The following is a 24,091-nucleotide window of genomic DNA, read 5'->3' as shown; positions in this document are numbered from 1 at the left end:
AGATACTCAGACTTAGCCTTGCATCATCAGCACAATTTATATAGAAGAGAATTAAACAGTAACAAAAAACCCGCACCATTTGTCACTGTCACTTGAAACTTAAGACTAAAATTTATTTTTTCCAGAATGCTGCATTTTAACAATGGTTGATTCTCTCTTTAATGTGAAAGCACTGACGTTTCACTTACTTACATTACAACATCACTCTGGGCTATTGGAGCTTTTTTACCTGGCCATCAAACACCACACCTAGTAAAAAGCAGTGTATGGGGACCATGCCATTTCTCTCCTGGATAAAACTTCCTTCCACTTAGCAGCCACAAAGGACATGAGACAATGTACTTCAGGATACTTACTGCACATCTCAGGTGAGTAAAATAATTCTGCCTTCACTCTCACACCTCCAGACATTTCAGGACATAGAATAACCCAGGAACAACCTGCCCCAATCTTGCTGCTAAAGTATGACTTTCAGATGATAAACTGCCGTATGCAATCCTGTTCTGCCAGGTGCAACTCCAACATCTTACCCACAGCTGCTGTACCCAGGCAAGAAAACTAGTGTAAGCAAGCGGACTATTGCGCTAGGAAGAAATGCACAAATTTTATTTTTTAAACATCACTGGACTGAAAAATAGAGAGTCATATGGCTTATTTATATTTCAGGAGATGGTAGTGAATAAGTTAAAGAATATTTCATCCCAAAACATACGTTGCTTTCATTTATAGCTAAGCTAATGTACACATATGTTTTCTTATTTTCATAATTGTCAAGCACTCACCTTTCCCCCCCCACAAAGATTTACAAGTACATGCGTGGCACTTCCTACAAAGCTGTCGTGGGCTAAAGGCTTACAAACAATTTTTTTTTTTTGAATAAGAAATATCCGTCAGACCAATAGATAATCATTTAAATCCAACTTCTTCCTGAGCAACTTAAAATTTGGAATGTGCTGAAAAGTTTCAATAAATAAGTCAAAGATTAACCAGCTTAAAACGTACCTTTTAACAATTAAGTAAAATATATTTCATGACAGACAAATAGGCCATAGGACCAGGAATCTTAGATGCTATGTGCCAGATAAATTTATGAAGTACCATTCAAGGAGGAGAGGCCAGGTTGATTGTTAAGAAAAATACAACAACATTAAAACCTAGCGAGTAAATCATTAAACAGGTTTTGTATTTAGGTTATAAGTAGTGATGGCTGAAGATACCATTAAATAAACAGATAAAAATAGACTTTATGGTAAGCGGCAGTGAACTTGCAGGAAGGGTGAATGTGTTAAGTGACTGATTATTCTGTTACAACGTTGGCAACAAGGATTTAAACAGAATTTCAGAAAGGTGAGAATATTAGTTTTCTTTCCAAAATATAACAGCTCCACAGTGTGTAAACTAATCATTACTCTCTCAATGTAATTTCACAGAAACCACTTAAAATATACAATGCAGCAGATTTGTATTTTAGGTAATATGTTAGTTGTTATCTGTGCCATTTTCAGCTTTCTTTAACGTGCTCCCCCACGGTAGTGCATTGCTACCACCAACCCGGCATGTTAATAATGAGAATAGAATCTTCTACATAATATTTTCTGTAAGTTAACAACTTGTCTTAACACGATTACGCTTCTTTATTTTCGTTCTCTGCATGTAGGTACAGTAAAGACTGACTGGTGATGAAGATGGACCATAATGTTTATTGGCTCTCAGCAGGCTCATGGAAGAGGAAACCCTTGGGAAGCACATTTGAGCTTAGTCCGAGTTTATATGCCTCGTCCATCACAAAATAACTTTTGCTTGTTATTGCAAACTGAAGTATGACCTTGCAGATGGCAGACACGCTACTGAGACAGCCACAGAATTGGAAGCAAAAATTGCCTGGCAGATGTTTGAGACAGGACGCGAGTTAGACAGAGGTGCATCGCCCTTGATGCGTTACTGGGACTCATCCTGGGAAGGAGCTGCAACTCCTTGGCCCTGCTTCTTGCCTGTGCTCTAGGACAGGAATTTATTGCTATTATCCTCTACTAGTCCAGCCTCCTCTGGCAACAACGGTGCACAAGAGGCCAAATCCCCCCCATTCTGCAGGTGGCCAAACAGCTCTGCCCATTGCTGCCTGCAGGTCTGTCACTTCTGCACCACCAGTCCTGGCAGGCTGTTGAATAGCCGGCAAGCCTGCACGTCACAGGGAACCCCAGGGACACCCACCTTAAAGACAACAGCATGTCACATATTGGAGCTATTCCCCTTTCCCTTCCCAGCCTCCACCCATCCCCTTTCTAGTGTTTGCTGATAATACATGTAGTGATTGACACGGGTAACTTTCACAGTGCCTCTCTTAACAACATATCATTGAATCGGCTTTGGTTTCACAGAGCATACCTTCTTTTCTGTTTTACCATTCTGAAATATTGCAACTAGAGAAGTTGTGTATGTCCATATTGTTAATTTTACTTCTAGCCATGCTAAAGGCAGGCATCTGGTGTTTGCACTGGTGGGGCAGCTGCGTTCAGCTTCAAACGTGAACAACTAAATTCTGTGATTGCAGAAAAACAGGTCATGCTTAAAAGGAGTTCCAGATCATCTATGTTTTTTTCATGAATGACTTCTTCTGTATCTCTTTGGATTTGCGACCCATAAGAAGAATAAAAATCTACAAATACCCTTCCTGAACATAAAACCCATACGCTGCACCTTTTCCTTCAGAGTGTAATAGAGGTGTACTCAACTGCAGAAACCAAATTCTACCATTTAGGTAGCCCTGCCTTGCACTTTTCATCTGTTGTGGCCATTCACTGACTTGGTAACTTTTTCCACTCTATGAATTAGAACGGTTTACCAAAACCAACTGGTTCTTGTACCTTGCCTTATGTCCACTAATATTAATTTGCCAGAGTAGCAGCCTTGCTCCTCCCACAGAGGGTAATTCAGAAGCCATTATCTAGCCCCTTTCTGAGCCTGTTATCCTTGGATGTGCACAGACACAGCAATGGCTCTGACCATACCACTGGCATACCAGTGCGCTCTGGGCAGAAAGAGGCACTCTTCCCAAATGGCTCACTGCCCGCAGTTCACATTGCCGGTAGTTAATGCTGCAGTGTTATGCAACAAGGACTTGTTTCTGGAGAAGGAGAGAGACGAGAGTCTGTAAAATTCACTTTTCAAGACCGCCTAATCTACTCTTTTACGTTCTGCAGGTTCCCAGAGGACTACTGTATACTCCAAAAGTTATTTTGTGATAGACAGTAGATAGATACTTCTCTCCTGAACTATGCTATAGCAAGGATGCTATAGAGCCAACACCGTATACTGAATCAAACCTGCAAAACCAGGTATCTCCCCATGGCCCCAGCATGTGGGAATGGTCTCTTCTGTTCCGTTTCAAATGCTGCTGCGCATTAACTCAGTTCCTTAAGGAATTACTTTTAATAATAATTAAAAAAAATCTTAAGAAAGCTGGAGGGGTCACCAGAAGAGACAGGATAGCTCTTCCATCCATCACCTTTTATAGATATCCTCTAGCCACTTTTCATCATCTTCTTCCTCATCATCTATCGGTTCCTCTGTTTCCAGGGGAGAAGGAATGAAGAACTCAGGTCTGGGACGTGGTTTCCTGATATGAGACTTCAGTCCAAACTTGCGCTTCAGCAGGTGGAACTGTTCTTTGACATAGTAATAAAACTCATATTCGTATCTCATGCGTTGGTAGAGGATCTGTATTGCTTCTGGAGAGGGGACGGTCTTTTTCACTGTCACAGTCAGATTGCCAAGTTTCCTATGTTCTGTAAAAAAGAAAACAAGCAACATGGTGGGTGCTGATTAATGAGACCGGACCTAAACTGTTTTTTAAAAGATTAAGGCATGGCCCTACTGCATTACTGATACAAAAGAGCTCAATCTGCCTCCTTAATAATGGATTTACTTTTAACAAGAGATGAAAAAATATAGATGTTTGAAGTTAGACTTGCATGTTTAAATATGGCTAGTTCATACATGGCATTTGGCGTTGCATGTAGTCACTGAGAATCTTAATTGGCAATGCTTATCTGAAAATGCAAATTAGGTCATACCAATTATGAGCATAAACTACACGTACAGAAACCCATAACCTTGCCTAGCTTTGGAAATTTTGCCTGATGCATGTGAAGCATATATCCAGCACACAGCTGAGCTGAACTAATCAATTATTTCCTGTGTGGCATACTACACTGTGGCTTTATTATTGTTCAAATCTAAACAGAAATTTATCAACCTGAATCCATCCCAGGCTAGCACCGAAGCATTGTTGGCATTGCCACATGACACCTCAAGACTGAATGTGCCCATTGACTTTCTCATCCTGTTATAACTGTTAATTAAATTAGACTCATCTTCCTGTCGTGTCCTGGGACTGGAAGATTTCAGTATGTTTTTCTTCACCTGACAACTTTTGCTTTGGTAAACTGAAATAAAACACCTTTATTGTTGATAAAGAATTAGAGTTACTAACAAAAATACTGAATTGCCTCTTTGCCTCCTCTCTAAATAGATTATTCTACCATTGGAGATGAATGTATTTGAACAAGGTGTAAAGCAAACTCTCAAGGCAATCATTTTGCTGTTTTCTACCAGATGTCAACAGGCTGCCAGAGCATCCTAAGAATTTTCTTCTTCTCTAAGACAGAAACATAACTGAAAGTCAACTGTGAAGAAAACAACAGAAAAAGCTGGAAGTATTGACCTGTAGCATCACTGTATCCCCCCTAACAACTGCAGCTTCTAGGAGAAGTGGAGATGAACATTACACTGATGAAGTACTAGCTTCTATAAATAGGTTTTCTGAAAGCTCAGTGCTCCAATCCAGTAAGCCTCATGTATTACTCTGAGAGAACGTGATGCTCATGGAACTGACTGTAATAGCCTCAGAATACACCTGGGTCCAGACACGGCAAGATGAATGGGCTTGCATGGAAGCAAGGAGATGCCAGTTAGACGTTAGTAAAAAACCTCTTTCATGGCAAGGATAGTTAGGCAGTGCAGTAGAGCATACAAGTTAGAAAAGCTGTATCTCTGGAGGATTTTAAGAGCAAATTAATTGATTCTCTCCTGAGGGAAGCCACTTGAGGGGCATCTTAAGGACATCTTCCATGACTCTAAACCCAATAGATTAATTTTAATCTTGCCAGTGCTTACTTCACTTCCTTGCTCTTTGCTACAACAGCAAGGTCTGCAGGAGAACTGCGTTTTTTTTTTCCAGGATAATGTCTTGGCTTCTGCTGCTCATTCTTTCCTTAATATTTATATCCTCTATTTGTGCTGCCTCAAATGCCAAACAGAAATCCCCGTATTCTGCATGACCACACAGATAAACTGTTGCAGTGAAGAAGAGCTTGATTTTGATATAGAAACCTAATTCTTATTGTAACAGCAGTTCTGCAAGTTGGAGGATTTCAAAAGGGTCGGGCCATGAAGCACGGCAATAAAAAAAACTTACAAGGAGGAAGCAGACAACAAAGACCATTTCATGTTTCCAGCTGGTTCCCAGAGGCAGCAACCACCCTTGCTTCCAGAGGGAGTCCCTGAATCAAAATGGGGTTTTACCATGGACAGAGTTTTGCTCACGTGAGCAGTCCAAACTGAAGCCTTCTGAAGCACATGCCAGCAAGGCTAAACGCATGCTTAGCAGCTCTACAAAGAAACATTTTCACAATTGCTTACGCGTAAGGCTAAGGGATGGATCAATAGTTCCTAGTAGCAAAAGTGAGCTGTTCTTGGGAGTCCACAAGCAATATGTTCATCCAAGAGAAATAATCAAGAATAACTTTTTAGGGAAGAGAGGAATTTTAAGCAATGGCAAACCCATTTATTTCAAAAGTTAATAAAAGATGAGTAAGTCCAGCTAGCAAACACAACAGCACTGCTCTTTAGACAAAAAGTTGGTATTATGCAAGATTTGTAATCTTGAGAAGTATGACAGGAAGGTAGAGCACAGCTATGTGAACATGAATGGCTTTCTTTACATTTTCAAAGATTGATGTTCATATAGCTTAGGGTATCCACACCTATAAACACTACAATTTTCAGACAATGGACACACGTTTTCCTACTTCAGAGTAAAGGAATTAAAGAAGAACTGAGAACCACACATTTTAGTAACACTACATGAGACAGCAAGTGCTGCTGCGCTGGACATTCTTGTATTCATTTGACTCCATTGTGTCACATGCATCTGGTGCAGAAGAAAAAAATCTGTATCTGAAAGAGGTATTCTCCCTCTCAGTTTTGCTTACCAATTACAGCAGAGTAATCTGAAATGTAGGAAGAATAAGATACAAAGAGAGAATAGGTTGACTAGCTTACCAAACGTAATGCTGTTCTAAATCACAAAAAAAATTATTTAAAGCATTAATTCTATTTTGAATTTGTACTTTTACTTCCTTCTCTAATGGAAGACTGGTTTTCATTAGTTGGTAAAAATTAAAACATGCTGTCTGTAATTAAATGGAGCTTTTACATCAAACTTTGTAGTTCTTTACACTGAAATCTGTCTCTACTCATATATCTACGTAATTAAACAACTTAGTACACAGAGTTCTTTGTTCTTTAATTTTAGCGATGTATGGTGGTATATGCTCTATACTTACTTGACTGTTCACAGTTTATCAATTTGTATAGTTTTGTTTAGACAGGAGTAAAATGATGAAAATATACAAAAAATGAATTAAAAATAAAGAAGTGATCTTTAACATGCTATCTAGCAAAAGGGTAGAGGAAGGATCATGAAATGCTTGGATTTAAAATAGACATCAGCATAGAAAGCACTACCTGTAGCTAGTGAATGGTGTGAAATATTTTTGGTGAAAATATTTGGGTTCCCAAGGGCTTATTCTCTTCTACACCACCTTTAGCCATAGACTGGAATAGATTAACAAATGTCTCATCTGTTTAAATTTTCAGTCAGTTGTTCTAGTTGCCATCGATGGGTATTAGATGAATACACTCCAGGAAGGACCCTGTACTCGGTCTGTCCTTGGGTGAGAAGGCAACCGCTGCCTCACGATTATTGAGCACTTCAAGACATTCCTCTTTCTGGTGCTTAGTTGGTAGCTCCCGCCAGCTTTGCAGTCTGGTTTTCTTTACAAACTCAGCAGCAAATGTACACTACTAAATATTGCATTTATTAAGCCTAAGCCTTTATACTGCTTGCCAACTTCATTTTTATTTTACATAGGTTATTTCTGTTACAGAAAACTCCATTTACCTCGCTGGAAAAAGCCCTTTACTTATATGATCCCTCCAGGACTCTAAGCGGGAAAAGCCACTTCTTACAGCTCCAGCTCCCTTTGGTGGCTGCTCCTCCCGGCAGAGAGGGGCACTTGTGTTCAGCCCAGGAGCGCTGCCAATGATGACAAGGTGAAAAGCGCTAGACTGTTTTCTTGGGGGGGCGGTCAGTGGGGGGCAAGACCAGCCAAAGGGGAATTTACTGGTGGTGGGCCAGGCAGGGAGCAGCCCGCTGGCACCCCATCTGCCAAACTGGCCAGGTCCTGCATGCCACCCTCGTGGTGGGCAGCGAGAAAGCAGCAAAATACTCTCCTCCTCTGAATTTGCAGTAGTCATGGCATAGAGGACTCCTGGACGTGTGCAATTCTTTGCACAGACACCTACGTCTATAGTTGTATACGTACGTACAGATAGAAACACCCGCACTCTGGAAGGCTATGGGGAGCAAGGCAGATGTTCTGGCTTCCGTTGGTTTGCCTTGCAGTATAATCACCAGTAACTGCAGCGCGTAAATAGCTGTGAGGTGCTGGTTGTCAGATGGCACGAGTTGGGGCTGTGCCTGGCGGCGGGCTCAGCCTTTTGGTAAAACAAGTGAACTCGCCTTCTTTGCACTTGAATTTTTAGACCGGTTTCTAATCTTAAATACTCTTAAAAGGCTCTTTAATACAAATATGAATGAAATCACAGAACCGTCGCTTGAAGTCACCTTAACCACCTCTCCTCATCATGGAAGCAAAATGGAAAAATTAGGTAGATCTGGCTTAAAGCCAAAATAACAATCTGCATATGCTACATAAACCCAGCTGCCCCACCAAAGGACCCCCCTTTTTATGACCTTTGAGACAGCTAACCATATGGAGGGCAACACACCACACCATTTACTTTTTAGGATTATTTTTTTAAAACTGTGTTTGCTTTGGCATTCTTTTAAATTACTAAAAAGAATGTACTATAGAGTAACCCAACCTCCCAGTGCAGCCTGCTCATGCCTTGAATTAAGACTAAATTGGTACGCAGATATGGATGAAGAAAATTAAATTCTTTGGGTTACCAGGTGATGAGTATCTACTATGACTTTCCCCGCTCTTGCTTTTTTCTTTTCTTTTTTCTTTTTTTCAAACTAAGAAATCAGCATTACGCACCGCAGCCATCCAAGCCATAGGGAAAAGTGGGTTTTATACTCGTGGCTCAAAACCCCTTGGATTGCCATATTTAGACAAAATGATCCTAAAGGCATTCTCCACCTCGGAAGAGAATTTCGGAGCGACGCCCTCTCCGGCGCCCCGCCGTTTCGGCGGGTGCGACGCAGAGGCTCGCTCCCCAGCGCTGCTCCTGGCCGAAGCCGCAGGGAGCCCAGCGCCCTCGGGGGTCCGGCGGGGAGAGGAGAGCCAGGCCGGAGCCAGCGCCGGACAGCTGCAGGCGAGCGTAACCGTGGGCTTGCCCGGCTAACGCTCACGGTGGAAAAACCGCACGCCGAGCTCTGCTGCTCTGAGGCTGTGTGAACACGACGGCTGTCACAGATACAGTAAACTCATTTCCTGGAACTACACGGGGAGGCCCCGCGTTTCAGTCGTACGCAGCTGAGCTGCGGCACATACCTACTTCTCCACAGTTTTAAATGGAAATAAATGTATGTCACTGTGGTTAGACGTGACGTACGAATCGGCGAGGGTCTCTGCTTGATATGCCACTCAGACGATCGCTGCGGTGCTAAAACAGGGCTCTGATGGCTACGCTAGAAATGCTCTCCCCCCAGAATATCTAACTGCAGCTCAGCAGAAAATTCTCTGGCACAATTGCTCTGCTTTTCAAACTTGAAATTTTTAGCCAGGCTCTTGAAGGATATCTGGGAAAGGACGGGTTTGGGAGAACAGATGAGACGCCGACGTGTTTGGCTCACGTGCCATCTTTTTGACGGCCATGGGGCTGCTACCGCTCGGGAGTGTGCCAGGCCCGGGGCAGGTCCCAGGTCCCAGGTCCCAGGCGGGAGGAGGGATGGGGCACCGTGCCTGTACTGCACGACTGAGCACCTCGAGTAGGCCCACGTTTGCTCAAGGACAGCAGGGTCGGTGGAGAAAACCTAACAGAGTCACAGGCCAGGAAGAAGTGTATTAAAAACCAAAGCTGATGAAGAAGTAAGTGGCAATTTGTCCCATAGCATCTACTAGCTTTGTCTGTCTGAAATACTATGAATCCCAATTATGAACCTCCTTACTGCTAGTTTACTCTTTTCTCAGTTATTCACATCCACAAAATAAGGTGTAACTTTTAACAACGTGTAGATAAAGATGAGACACTCATGTGCACGCTGAAGACTCACTAGCAATGCTTGCTTTGTTTTAGCACTTCTGTCCTGAATTATTGTGCTGCTTTGATGACACGGAACGACTCCCAACTCCAGGAGCTTAGGAGAACTCTAGCCCACTGGCACACAGCAATGCCACTTCTCCTGAAGGTCAGATACAGATCTCTCTGAAAGGACAGCTCTCCAGGGGTCACAGAAACACCCAGAACTCGAGACCTTCAATCGTAGGCAAATTGGATGTCCTATTTGTCAAACAGGGATCTTGGGAGCAAATACATCAGACCGTAATTAGCATGGACACTGCAAAATGATCGTTGCCATTGACAGCGACTGAACTAGGTGAGACAGTTACAGCAATGCTCTTTCTTTTTTCTTACCGCTACAATGAGTAAGGAAACCAGAGGGAAGAATAATGTCACTGTAAACCTAATATAATTTAATTATTAACATTAACATGGACAAAATGCAGGGAGCTCAGAGAATGATAACCTGGCAGAGAAAAATGGAGGGATGCCAAAACAGAGATTAGCCAGGAAGAACTTACAGAGATAATCTGTAAGACACATAACCAAACAACTACTAATGCTCAAGGATGTAAACACCAAGGAGGCATGGCACAAATTCAGAACAAGGAAGAAACATGAGGGGAAAAAAAAAAAAGAAAGAATAATGTCAGTGATAAATGTAAGAAGTACCTTGGGCCAATAAGACTGAAAATAACAAAAGAAACATCTTCCTACAGCATGCAGGTTAACATATGTTGTGAATATATTGCAGAGGTCAACACTGCACTGGTCTAGCTGTCAACTGGACAGTGTAACAGTGATATGCATTCAACAGTGCTCTGAAATACTACTTAAGCTATTAAAGGCATCATATTGCTATTATGAAACACTCGCCTTATAACACACTCAGCAATGCAAATATATAACTTTCTTCATATTTTGTAAACAGCTACTACTCTCTGAAGTCTTTTCTCCAGCCAATAAGTATTTATCATGAAACATCCAACTCTCCTCTTGGAAACTTCACAGTGTTATACCTTTGCTCCTACCAGTTCAGAGCTGTGGATCCAACAATGTGGATTTCCAGCCGCATGGGACACCTCAGCTGACCCTGCTGTACCACACACTGCCTCTGCTGCTGCCCCAGCCAGCCTGGAAACATGCTGTATCTCACGCATGATCAGATAACAAATCTCAACAGGATCTTCTAAAAGACTCCTTTATTTGGTGCACTTTAATGTTGCATTCCCAGTTAAGGTAAGTTAACACAGAAGGAAAAAAACCCTGAAAATTAACCCACATTGGTGGAGCGAAAAGGCGGACTCTTATGAGAATGTGGTCAGGTACTTTCATTGCTGTTAAGCAACTTCTAAGTTGAACTAGACAGAGTTGGAGGTGCCAAAACCAAAGTCATCTACAGAGGAAATGCCAGGATCCTCTAGTTCGGGTTGCTGAAAGAATTGCTATGGTTGCAGTTCATATGCAATTTCTAACCTCTCTTTTCTAGATGCGTAAGTATTATTGAATGGATCCAGTAAAATCTGGATCCGACAAAACCACAATTTAAAAATAGGTTCTTACAGATCACTCGTGAACAGTGTTGCATAGTAGGTTATGCAGATACTATTACTTTTTTGCAGAGAGAAGAGAAAGTTGCAGTGATTGAGACAAATTTCAGCAGTGCCCACAAGCAGGAAAAGCTTCACCACAGGTATGTTATGCAGAAAATCTGCAGAGATCTAGCCTGGGACTGGAGAACCTAGAGCAGGCATCTTGCCTTTGTGCTTTGAGTCACAGTAGACTGCTATCTGTGATTTTTGTCCACAAAAAGGAAGCGATGGAAGAGACGTGCTGTGCAAGCTTAAGATGTCTAAGAGGGATGGAGCGAGGTGGAGGTGTCTTTATTTCCATATATAGTATTGATGAGTGCAACACTGGCACATAGCATCCAGTTTTGTAACCACATCCTAAATCAGACAGGGTATGAAAACAGCCTCAGAATGAATACTGGGGTTGGAAGGGACACTTTAGAAAAAGATGATAAATTCATTCTGGTCAGCTTACCAAAAAAAGAAGATTGAGAGGTGACTTGTTTACAGCATCTGCATATTTTCATGGTGAGAAAACTATGGATACTGAAGGGTTGGAAGCAGACACCAGAGAAATGCAGACTGGAAGTACGGCACTGCTTTTTAAAGTGGTGAAGATGATTAATCACTAGAACAAAACAAAAAGAGTTGATTTGCTTTCACTTGATATTTTTACGTCAATGCTGGATAACTTAACCAACTCCTGTAGCACACAAGAAGCCAAGCTGAATGACCCAATGGTCCATTTAAGTCTTTCACAGATGAAAGTTCCAAACGTCTTGCAGGTGTTAGCTTCCAAGTCGGGAGCACCACTAGTGAAAGCCTTTTTGTCAGTGCCTTTGAGATACCTCAGTGTGAATGTCATTTTTGGAAGATGTCTGAACACCTAATTTGCTACTCTTTCCAGTCGTTGGCTGTTCAAACCTAGTGGTCACCACCCTGCAGTATCAGGCCTTGCAGGAATGTAAAGTAACATTAAATTTTTTTAAAAAAAGTGTGAGAACAAAAACAAAAAAAAAGCGTGAGAACAAAAATTGTTAATTCTAAGTGCTGCCTCTTCCTGTCTTCCTAGAGCGTACATATGACTGCTTATTGCTTTATATAAGAATAACTACTGAAATGAGAAATGAAAGCAAAAACACTAGCTAGGACTAAAGTAACGGCCAGTAATAAAATTTGTGCACTGCCAAGGTAAAACCACTACTGATAGGGTATACAGGACTGGAAAGATGCACATTGTTGTATGAAAGCTGCTATTAAAATGGAGGAAAAAAAAAAGCTATCAGTTCTCTTCTCCCTTGTAAGTTGCCAGTTCTAAGAAAATTTTCTCCCAACTACATCTGCACAGACAACTGAAAGCCCTGAAATTGTTTTATTTCTTATTATTTGAAGTTACAGGCGGTCAAGAGAAAATTCTCTCTTTTGCCCTTAGGTTCTTCTGTGTATAATGAGCGACTGAAGGCGGCCAGGGGCTGAGGCACTGGTGAAGAAGGAAGAATGCTACCAGAGCAGAAACAACACACTGTTCCTTTCAAGTTCACCCCCTCCTGGCCCACAGCCCGACCGCCTTGGCCAGCTGCCAGGGTATCGGGACAAAGGCTTCCTCCTCTGGCCAAAATCGAGGAAAAGGGTCCGTTGTTTAACACAGGCAGACTTGTTTCAGCAAGAGAAAAAACTAAAAAGAAGGGGAATTATATTAACTAGAAGTCCTGGGAGAGGAGAGTAATCTCCTAGTGTGGCTAATGCAATTCTCACCCCATGCTTTTACTGGAGAGGGAATGTCTTGATTCTCTACCGTTCAGGCTAGAAGGCAAAGTATAATGTCTCAACAGGGCTAAGCCCTAAGGCTGCCAGCGTCTTCGCGTCCCCCGAGGTTACTATGAACTAGAAACAAGAATGCATCTTTCCTCCTTGCAGGAAGCCCCTGGCGACCCCCTGCTCCCCTCCATGCCTGCACTAATAAGTTCGCATGGAGGGCAAGCGTCCTCTCTCATAAAAAGACAGAAATTTCTATGCACCTAGCAGACCTTGAGGAGTCTGACAGATGGATAAGCCAAACATTTAGCTATCTCAGGACTTCACAGTGACTCCTGCTGGATTTCCACAAAGTCATGAAGCCCAATTCAATTCACACCTGGGCTTTTTGCTGTCTCTGTAACAGAGCCTGCAGCCCTGGTCTGCGATGGGGAACTTGGGACACTTGGGGTTCGCTGTAAGCTGAGAGGTCATGGCCCTCCCTGAAACCTCCGAGGCAGATGCTGTTGCAGACGTTACACAGGGACGCAGTGGCTCTTCATGCCAACCTCATCACTTCTTTAGCAGCACAGCCACAGGTGAGGGATAAGGACTTGAAAATCCCTAGGTCTGGCGTGACCCACTTGACTCTGAGCGCTGAAGTGCTTGGGTGAGGTGAGCTCCCTCAGAGGCTGTATCGCAGGACGTAGTGAGCTGTGGCAGGAGACTTCCCCTAGCAATTATTTATGTGTCTGAGAGTTTTCAGAAGGAGGCCCCAGTTCAAGGAGAAGTGTGATTTTAACCTGCTTGGGTTAATATAAATGAATACAGGACATTTTTAGGTGCTTAGATACTGTTCAAACACCATCGAGATTTACACATGTACGTACTTGCTCTCCAGGCAATAGATTCTTCCTCCTGAAGGAGGGGGGAAACAGCATTTCTGACACATACTTATAAGACCAAGATCTTTGCAGACGAAGGCCTCCCTATGAACCCCACGCATCTGTACCAGCCAGCAGCAAAGACAGCCTCCCCCATAGTACCTCATCTGTCTTCAGTGACTTACGTGATCAGCTCCAGCACACCTTGACCATCCTCGCTCATGCGTCAGCACCAAGAGCAATCCATTGAGGAAACAGAGTTTGCTCAACGATCCTTTTTAATTCAACTCGCATTTAGCATTACTGTGCTGACAGGGAAGAGATACACGGGCACATCGTTCTGTCATCTATCACCTTGTTTACAGGAAGTATATTCTCAGTAGCCTTAACGCTATTGCAGGTTAAAGGAATTAGCAGAGTACTGTGAAAACACCCATGAATCAGGACGGGAGATTTACAGGGTATGAAAAGCCACTGCTCCTGCACTTAGTCCTGCAAATTGTCTTATGTCTGCAGTGTTTCAATCAGTAGTTTCATTTCAGTGTTAGAGAGACTGGCTAGTATCAAAGTTTCCAGGATGACTGCACTGTTTTGATTTAATGACAATATTAGCCCTGACATAACAGCTACCGTGCTTCAAGGTTATACCGCACAAAACCTTCCCTTGTGCTTAAGAAAACAGGAGATAAAATGACCTGCTGCCTTTTTCCATTTCAGTATTTATGGGCACACGTAAACATTAACACCTCTGAATGAGGATAAAATGGGACAGAATCCGGGAAGGATGTGACAGCAATTAGGAAGAGCTCTTCAAGAAAAATCAATTTTGGAAGGGAGCAAGGTTACTAAACAGAACACTAAACCTGCAACAAAACAGGCTTTTGTTGGAAGAACATTGCAATTTTCCACTCTGCCATCTTCAGGAGTGGTGAAATAAAGGCCCCCAACATTATTCAGGAGACATGCAGCGTTAACACTTGCATCAAGATAAAGAGAGAAATCCTGTTGTGGTGGGTTGACCCCAGCCAGCAGTCACTTGCTCACTCCCCCTTCCCCACAATGGGATGAGGGAGAGAACAGGAAGAATGAAAGCGAGAAAACTCGTGGGTGGAGATAAGGACAGTTTAATAGGTGGGGGAAAAAAAAAAGTAGTGCAAAGGAAATCCCTCACTAGCTCCCACAGAGAGACCAGTCCCCAGCCAGTCTCTGAGCAATGGCCACCTTGGAAGCCAAACCTGCTGTTCTTCCTCCTCCACCCCTGCTTTTATTGCTGAGCATGACGTTCTACGGTATGGACTATCCTTCTGACCAATTCGGGTCAGCTGTCCTGGCTGCCTCCCCTCCCAAGCTCTTGCCCATCCCCAGCCTACTGACAGAGAGGGCACCGCGAGAAGCAGAGAAGGTCTTGACACTGTGGGTGCTCTGCTGAGCAACAACCAAAATACTGGTGTGTTGTCAGCTTCATTTTAGTCACAAGTCCAAGACACAGCTCTATATAGGCCGCTATAAAGAAAATTAGCTCGAACCCATCCAGACCTAGCAGAGTAAAAATAGCTGCTGTCAGGGCTGGGCAAACCTGTCACACCTGTCTAGGAAATTTAAAATATACACACAAAATGCATACATAATGCATATAACAGGCACAACGGATCAGATGAAGTACCCACTTAGTCACTATACTGAGTATTTGAATGGTGGCCAGTAGTGGATGCTTGGAGGAGGAGTGGCAGAGGCACAGACCGTGTCCTCCCCCAGTGCCGTCTCGCAGCTTCTGGTGCTCAGCAGCCGCGCACCCCTCGAGCCAGAAGCTGCATGGGTGGCTACTAAATGTAGTGACACAATGAACTTCTCCATGAATGCAGCAGTTCTGCAATCCTACCAAGGTTTTGGTCATCAGCATGGTGCGTTGCAGGGAGTTCCACACTATAGTTACTTATTGGTTTAAAACCCCAAACCCACAACTAACACCACCCAACACTTTATGTCTATTTTAAACTTTTAAAAACTGTTTGTCCTTGAGAAATCAAGACTAATCATTCTGCATTCAATCTCTCTGCATGGCTCATTTTTTGTTTCTAGCATATCCCACTTCAGTTGTCTCTTTTCCGAAGTCAGAGGTCTATTTATTAAATTTCTTTCCCTATGAAAGCCATTCCATGCCCCTGGCCATCTCCCTTGCTCCTGCGTTGCACCTTTTCTGTTAGATCCTTTTTGAGATGGTGTGATTAGAGTTACAAATAATTAATGGAAAACACTGCAATTTGCAGTTAAAAAGCCATACAACATAACTAATTTTAACTTTTTTTCATACTTAAGAATCAGAAGTAAATGATAACCTATGTGCCTTTACCACAGATCTGAACTGTTGCTTGTCCCAAAGCACAGACTGAGAATACTTCTTTAACAAAAAAGGCAATTCAGGGCAAGAGATTTCTTCAACTTCATAGGCTAATTCTAAAAGCAAGAGAGGAACCTATAAGTAAATGTCTTATCTGGTGAAGTAACACAGAAAATATCATTAAGAACCAAGAGTTAACATTTCAGTGCCCAATTTCAACAGATATTCCCCAAAACAACAAATCTGATACTGAATCTATGAAATCCTATTCAATTTGCTAAGCTTACCAGAAGAATAAATGCCTAAATTTCACTCCTGCCCAACAGTTCAAAGAAATCCTGAAACCATAAATGATCAGCTTTTAAAAATCTGCAGACAGAATGCACTACTGTAAATATATATATATATTTTTTTTAAAAATGGAATATTTTAATGAAATTCTGTGGAAAACTTCATGAAAAAGTTATCTGAGAGAATGGTACATTCAGGGTTTCCATAGTAACCAAAACAACAACAAAAAAAATCAAGGGAGCTTTGTAAAGGCCTGTCCAAAAAATCAAAAATTCATCTCTGGGAGGCTTGGCATATGTTTACGTAGAAGGGACACATACCGCGATGGATGTGCATATGCACTTACAGATGCCAACAGGGCCTTAAGGCGCATGTTTTGACCTAGGCTCAGCACTCATTGGGAGACCAATGCATGCAATCAGGTTTTGTCTTAATGCTGAGTATACTGGTCCCAGAACTCAGTTCAGTGTCTAGACGGAGCCCAAGTTCTCCTGTAAGTCCACAGGTGCTGGCAATACGAAATTGTGACTCCGAGCTCTTTAAAAACACGTTCCTCACAGGCTACTTTGGTGTGGCCAGTGACTATGGTCATCAGTTTCTAAACAAACGCAGTAACCCGGGCATATCACGTTCCGCTGAAACTTCATCCATCTGCTTGCCACAGTGGTTGACAGCATTTCTGGCACATTCCCAGAGCATTTAATTTTGTTAAGTACATTTATTGAAGAAACGAAAACCCCTAAACTGAGCAAATATAGAGTCCTCATAAATATAACTGCTTCTTTTTTTTTCTTTTTCTTTTTTTTTTTCCATTTGGTCTGAATAACAGCGGGAAATGAAAAACCACAAGGCTGAAGGAAGTGAAGGGACTATTTATGTAGCATGGGAAAAATTAAACTGAGATTCAACACTTTAAAGTGGGTGACACCTGTTTATCAAAATACTTTTGTTGTATCTCTTTTGCCTTTGATTATCCAGTCTGTCTGCTAAGACTCAGAAGCAGGGGTGCGGTGCTAGATTTGTCCTTTGATTTTAGTGGCAATCTGTATAAGTTCTGCCACTATTTTGAAATCAAAATGTTGGTCTGGCATTGCCAATTGCTAATAAAATATACCAATGTATCATGTGCCATTTCTTCACAAAATTACTCACACATGTGTGTACAATATGAAAAGATGTGTGGGACTTGGAGTTTTTCCCCTTCTGCACGTGAGATACAAAGCGTCTACGCGCTAACTTTTTATTTCCATTAAAACAAAACCTGTTGAACAAGTGGGATGTATACCAAGATGTGGTCTGGAAGGGTAACAGGAGCAGCCTGTGAATTGAATAGCTGAATTAAGCAGGAACTCAAACCATTGATTTCTACAAGTAGCTTGCAAAAACATGCACCAAGGAAAATAATTTTCAGTGATTCAAAGCAGAACCTTTGGCTAAGCGGTGAGTCTGCCCTTAAAATAGGCTAAATAATGTGTTCTGTAACTGCACAAAGTACTGGAGCCTGCCAGGGACCCCATGCCATATTCCACCAGCAGCAGAAAGCAGTGCCAAGTAAATGCTGAAACTCAATACACAGACAAACATGCTTTGCAATTTCATTGCTCTTCTGTTAGTAAAAGTTCTAGATGAACTGGGCTGACATTTTTCATAAGCTGTTTGCTAAAGTATAAGACAACAGACTGAGGTTTCTTGCTATCAGCCACCTGCATTGGCATAGCTGCACCAAACAGGCAAAGTTGTGCAAGTTGCAATTTGTTCCTGTTATTTTCAGCTAATAAGAGCTGAAAACAGTTGACTACAAAAAGGGTTTGCAGTGCCACAGGAGCTGTTTATGGTATATCAGGATGTATATATAAGTGTATCAAGATGTGTGTATATATATGTGTGTGTGTATATATATATATATGCCTATCAGGATAATGTCTTTCTTTCAAGGGCTTGGACACCAATAGCCCTCATCTCACCCTTTTTCACCATGCTGACTGGAAAGAACAATTTGCCATTTTCAAACAAAAAAAACAACCTTAACAAGAGAAATCTGTTTCATTGTGCTTAAAAAGAGTATACAGCCGCCCATGCTAAACATCTCACCTGGTCATGAAGGAAAATCAATTGGTTTAACGTTCAAAATCATCAGCTAAACTATGTACTCAAAACCAGGAAAGACCATGACTTCTTCAAAGTGCTATTTGGCATCCAGGATTCCCAGATTATACCCTGTCTCTAATGACTTTTAATTGCCATCACAGGCACACAAAATTTACCACTTACTGAACTAAATTAAGAATGGGAATGGATAGGGTAAGAATCTAGAGGGAAAAAACTCCCCACACCTGAAAGATCCACCAAACCTGAAACAATAACCCTAAGGAAGACATGGAAAGCACTACTACCTGATACCTTTATGGTGAAACTGGACAAACACTAGTCCCTATGATTCAGTGCAGAATCAGAACAGACTGAGGACTTCTCAAACACTGAAACATAAGCTGTGGACAGTGCAAGACCAGAGATGCACCTCACATGCGCTGCATCCAAAAAACCTTGGAGAGAACATGGAGTAAGCAACTGGTGAAATTCCCTTGCTGCCAAATACCTGAGCAGGTTGGTTTGACCACCGTCCCCTATCCCAGCTGGTCCTGCCATGCTTTGCCCTTTTCAAGATCCCTTCATAGTTTTACTATCCAAACTTCTTCCCCAGGTTTCCTGTCTTCTAGAGTTCATTCGCTCTAAGCACTCTTCTAGCAGCTGCTCTGGTCACCACGCAGGGGTTTCTCGAGAGTTTATTAGAATAGATCTTCCTCTTCATTCATCTCCTTTGCTCTTGGCAAGGAAGTCCTGGGCTTCTGCTGTGTTTCTATGCCCCACAAGGAACTATGCCATAGACTTTGCTCCTGGAAACACTGCAGGAAAAGATACTACCAAGGGTGCTCAAAAACCCCAAACCACCCCCCTGCCAAAAACCCAAACAATTCCACCAAAAGCTTAGCCCAAATAGCACTCAATGATGCACAGATCTATCTATTGGATTGACAAGGTGAGCACTAAGAAGTCATGATAAAAACTTTGGTTTTATATGCATACTTCATCCTTGCTCCTACAAACACTATTCCATGCCAACTCCTTGACAACATCCATCCCTACCCAACTGTATATCAGTATACAGCACGAGTGAGAAATATTCCTGCTGCTGAACTCCAGGCAGCCACTCAGGGCATCAAACAAGCCCCCAGAGAGCTAAACAGCCATTTACCTCTCTTCACTGATCATGCAGAGAGTTCAGATTCCCTGGTACGTAACTTAAGCACCTGACATTAAGTAAAACAGGTTTGTCAGCTGCCTGAAGACCCTTCAAAGATCAGTCACAGCTACTTTGAAACTGGCAGAGCACTTACAGGGACAGTGAAGAGTGGAAGAAAACTTAAAATAAGACTTCAATGCCCAGCAAAATATTTAGTGGTATTTAGGCTAAAACAGAGTTCTGTGAATATTTTCATTCAACATTTTAAATAAATTTGCTTTGGCTACACTCTCATTCCTGTCATGTCCAATTTCCACTAGCTTTTAGGAGATGTATATTATATATCAGCCACACATTAATCCCCCACTCTCACTTTATGTAACAGAAAAAGCACATGTTCTTGCCCAAGCAGCAAACTTCCAAACTTGCTAACATCCTGAAAGCCCTGAGAGCACAGCTCTGTAAAACACCGGGGGCTCTGGCCAGACTGTGCACACACGTGCTCCTTGCAAGGCAGGCATGCACCAAATACTCTGCTGCAGCAATGTCAGCGTGCTCCATGTCTTCCCTCAACACAGGCACAACAGAACCAGCCACTGGGCTCCCCCAGAAACTTATGTTGTACTTTTTTCTGGCTAGAAACAAGCAAACAATGAAACAATCCACCCCCTCTCTCCTCTTTTTTTGCTAGGTCCAGCAGTGCTCTTTATCCATCTCCTTTTCCCCCTTCCACTCCACAAAAAGCAAGAAATCAAATAACGTCGCTGATTGTTTAGAAATCAATCAAAGCAGTCAAGCAGCAGGACAAACAAAGACCGAGACAAGCATACAGATTTTGTTCTAAGCCCCGCATTTGCATGCTCTATAATACCAAAGATGTAATACTCATAATGGCTTACAGGTATGCGTGTACCCTAAGTACAGCAATACATCACACAGTAACACAACTTCATAGACCCTCCAAAACTCAACTGAAAGAAACACCATGGAAGAAGACAGACCACTACAACTACCTCGTTTAAGATTTTCATTACACGAAAAGTATTAGATGGAATCATACTGCAAACGTCATAGGAACAGGTTATATTGTTTTATCATTGATCTGGCAGATCACAAGATATAAGGTTTCTTCCTATGGTGGATGCACAGAGCTGATTAATCCCATAGTTACAGGGAAGCCAGACCAGAGGAGTCAAAGAAAGCCATGGGGAAAGCAAACCGATTGTGAAGAGAGAATATTTCGGGGCCTGAGAACAGAGCGGGAGCGCTTGCATGGGCAGACAACAGATGCTGCTCCAGACTTGCAGCAAGCGGCAGAGCAGGGAGGGAAGGGTAAATGCTGGGGTTTACTTTTTGTTTTAACTTGAGCAATTGGAGGAAGATGACAATTTAAGGCAGTGCCCCCTGGATAGCTCTTCTATTTCTCCTGAGTCTCCCATTATTATATTTTTCTTTCTCTTCAATACCCTCATTTCCCCTGAGTATGCACTCATCAGCAACTTGCATTCCCCAGAAATCCTCCCACCAGCTATCTGGAAAGACATTCATGCTAGAGGGCATAACACTCTTCTAACATGTAGATGCCTTTAAAACCACAAGTCATCTTCAGAAACCAAATTGCACGGAGGTGCATGAAGAATTCCTCCAAGACCTATTTTGGAGGCAAGTGAATTCAGCCAACTCGCAATCAGCAGTAATTTCAATCCAGTAAGCATGTTTGGTATTCTCAAAGCCTTCCCCCAAACCACACACCTCTTTGCACGTGCACTTCTTTTAAAAATATTTTTTTCTTGGTCTGTTTTTATGCTCACTTTTTGCCCTCAGCCTGTATGATAAAAATGTTTTCTGGGCGAGCCCTGGAGAACCAAGCAGACCAAACAGTAATGCTCATATGGAATTTATTTAGAGGGGGGGAAAAATCCCTTAAGTTGAGTAGTTATGTTATTTTGAACTGGTTTTATATTTTATGCGTACATAGTGGAGCTGGAATTTCAGGGCTGGCTTTTGTTTGCATTCATCATGAAACATTTGTTATATGAGCTGCTGCTACTGCTACCAAAACAGCTGCTGCTCACTGCTAGAAAACTAGAGACCAACTCAACAGTTTCTTTCTTCCTCCGGTAAGTCTAGCTGGCAAACGAGGCCTGGTGTTTCTACAGAAAATTACCTTTGTTTGGCTTCACTGTCACCCTTGCCATCTTCTGCCCACCCAGAACACAAACTTGAAAGAGAACTGATAAATCAGAGCTGAATCACCTACAATTAAACGTGGATCAGAACTACAGCTGTATGAACTTCCTGCTTTGCAGCTAGGGCAGCACCTCAAATGTGAACGTCTTTCCTTCAGCTGCTCTTGAGATTTAGCCAGGATTTAGCCTTTTTGTCCTGCGTCATCATTTTCCGCCATCTGGAAAAACTGAGCCATGGCTTGATCTAGCTTCTCATAAAAATTTCTTCTGTAGGGCACTGCTTCCCTGCACAGAAAAGAATACCCACCCATCTGACAATCTGTGTACTTTCCTACCAACCTGGACACAGACCGGGACCCAGAGCATCAGTGTACTGCAGTCCTGAGTGCCGAGGTCAGACCTTCTCAACTGCACAGAAGCTGAATTTTAATTCGTTGCTTTGTTACAATTACTAAACCACTTCAGTGTTGTTCTTGTTGCTTCCTGGTAATTTCATATTGACAGTGACCTCTCTCACCTCAGTCTCATCTTTTTAAGAGAACATTTATCCCAGGCTGGAACACGGTCCCTGCAGGATTCCTTTGCTTGTTTAAAGTAAGGGGAGCCTACCAAACAACTAAAGCCTACCTCTTCAACCAGTTTTATCCTGCAGGAGAACATTCTCTCCCATATCCTGACAACTTATTTTCTTTAAGAGCTTTTGGACAGAGATCCTGCTGAAAATCACACCTGTACCATCTCATATCCCTGTGCTTGCTGTCTCCTTCAAGAAGATTTAGTTGATTTGTGAGGCTCTACAAACACCATACTGGCTTTTCCCAACTGTCTATTAATCCCATTCTTCATTATAGTTCCTACCAGTACATAAATTGGATACTTTCATCTGTTCCTGTCCAGGGGACCATTGCAGCCCTTTAAAAGCTTGGAGTCATGTCAACTACCTTCCATTCTTCCAAAATAGCTGCTGATTGAATGACAGGACACACCGCAGAGTTGGCAATTTCAGTTTCAAAGAGATCCTTGGTGAATACTAGCTCTGACAGCAGCACTCCTGACATTGCCAAGGAGTAAAGATCACTGAGGAGAAAAAAACACCACACCCTAACACCAAATCTGTTATCTGTATTATAGATGGCATCTGCAAGTAACTGAGAAGTTATTCAAATTGAGTCCAAACAGTACAAGTACAACTCAAAAGATGAGATTTATAAAGTGCAGTAACAATTGTGCAAATGTTGGGAGAGAGAAAAAGCAGCCCAACTGGAAAGAAGATACTAATTAAAGAACACAATGGGAATGCAATTTGGAAGAAAGGGAGGAGACAGGGAAGATGAGCCTAGAGAGCAGCAGAGGGGAGGACACTCTTTCTTACCACACTTGTGAATTTGTGATTCCACTTCAAGAACAGACAAAAAGCAGAAAAAAAAGGAATCTTCCTAGCCATATTTAGTAAAACCCTCTTCTCTTGCCATAGCTTCTTGGAGAGCAAGTTTTCAAGAGGGACAGATCAAAAAGGCTGGGAAATTCCAACCGGGAAAGGAAATAGGGACCATAAACTCTAAGAAAGACTCTCTCTTGGAAGAGCAAGGGGTCAGCTCTCCAGTGCCACAAACTGCCTCCAGGGCAGGCAAAGCAAAGGGGCTCGGAGGAAGGAGCACAGCCACAGCGTGAAGCTACGCTCACGTGAGCAGATTACCGCCTCAGGAGTGATGGCTGGGAGACATACCAAAAGGACTCCTGCGTAGCAGCTGAGAGCTATGCTGCTAATATATTTCCTTCGCTTTAATTCTTGTAACTTTGTAATCAAGGGCGGAAATTTATTCTAGTAATTCTTTCCCTTCTTTTCTAATAGTAATAACAGTGGTCTTAAGATGACTTAGAGCGCAATACACTGTGTCCCCTGGGAGTAACTGGCCTATTTACAGATGTGCTCTGGGGATGTCTCTTCCCTGGGAGTGTCTCCCTGCCACCTCTCCCAGCTACGCACTGTCTCCCTCTCCCCAACTCTGTGGTGGGCCACCTAGTTCTGATGTGGTTGAAAAAAACCCTTTTGGTATTAGCTTCAATGCCTTTAGCAAGCTGTATGCCAGAAAGTGCCTTGCTATAATTTCACACCTAACTTGTCAGAATTTATGCTCTTTCATGTTTTCCTCATGTTAATTATTACAGCATTTTAATTATTATAGCAGCTCATTTGTATCACCGTAAAAACTCAATTTTAAATTGCAATGCTTATGTGAAAACCCAAGTAA

General features: G+C 42.4%; 1 protein-coding gene across 1 annotated transcript in view; it reads right to left on the bottom strand.

The window, feature by feature from the left end:
* Positions 1-86: 86 nt before the first annotated feature.
* UST (uronyl 2-sulfotransferase) overlaps positions 87-24,091 on the bottom strand; it is a 169,713-nt gene continuing 145,708 nt past the window's right edge. Inside the window, exon 8 of the mRNA XM_069786991.1 lies at positions 87-3,785. Within this exon, the coding sequence (XP_069643092.1) occupies positions 3,502-3,785 (284 nt within the window). The 3' untranslated portion in view covers positions 87-3,501. The remainder of the gene's footprint in view (positions 3,786-24,091) is intronic.

This window comes from Haliaeetus albicilla, chromosome 7 (assembly GCF_947461875.1).
Source record: "Haliaeetus albicilla chromosome 7, bHalAlb1.1, whole genome shotgun sequence".
NCBI classification, from domain to species: Eukaryota; Metazoa; Chordata; class Aves; order Accipitriformes; family Accipitridae; genus Haliaeetus; species Haliaeetus albicilla.
This window is presented reverse-complemented; position numbering and strand designations above follow the sequence as displayed.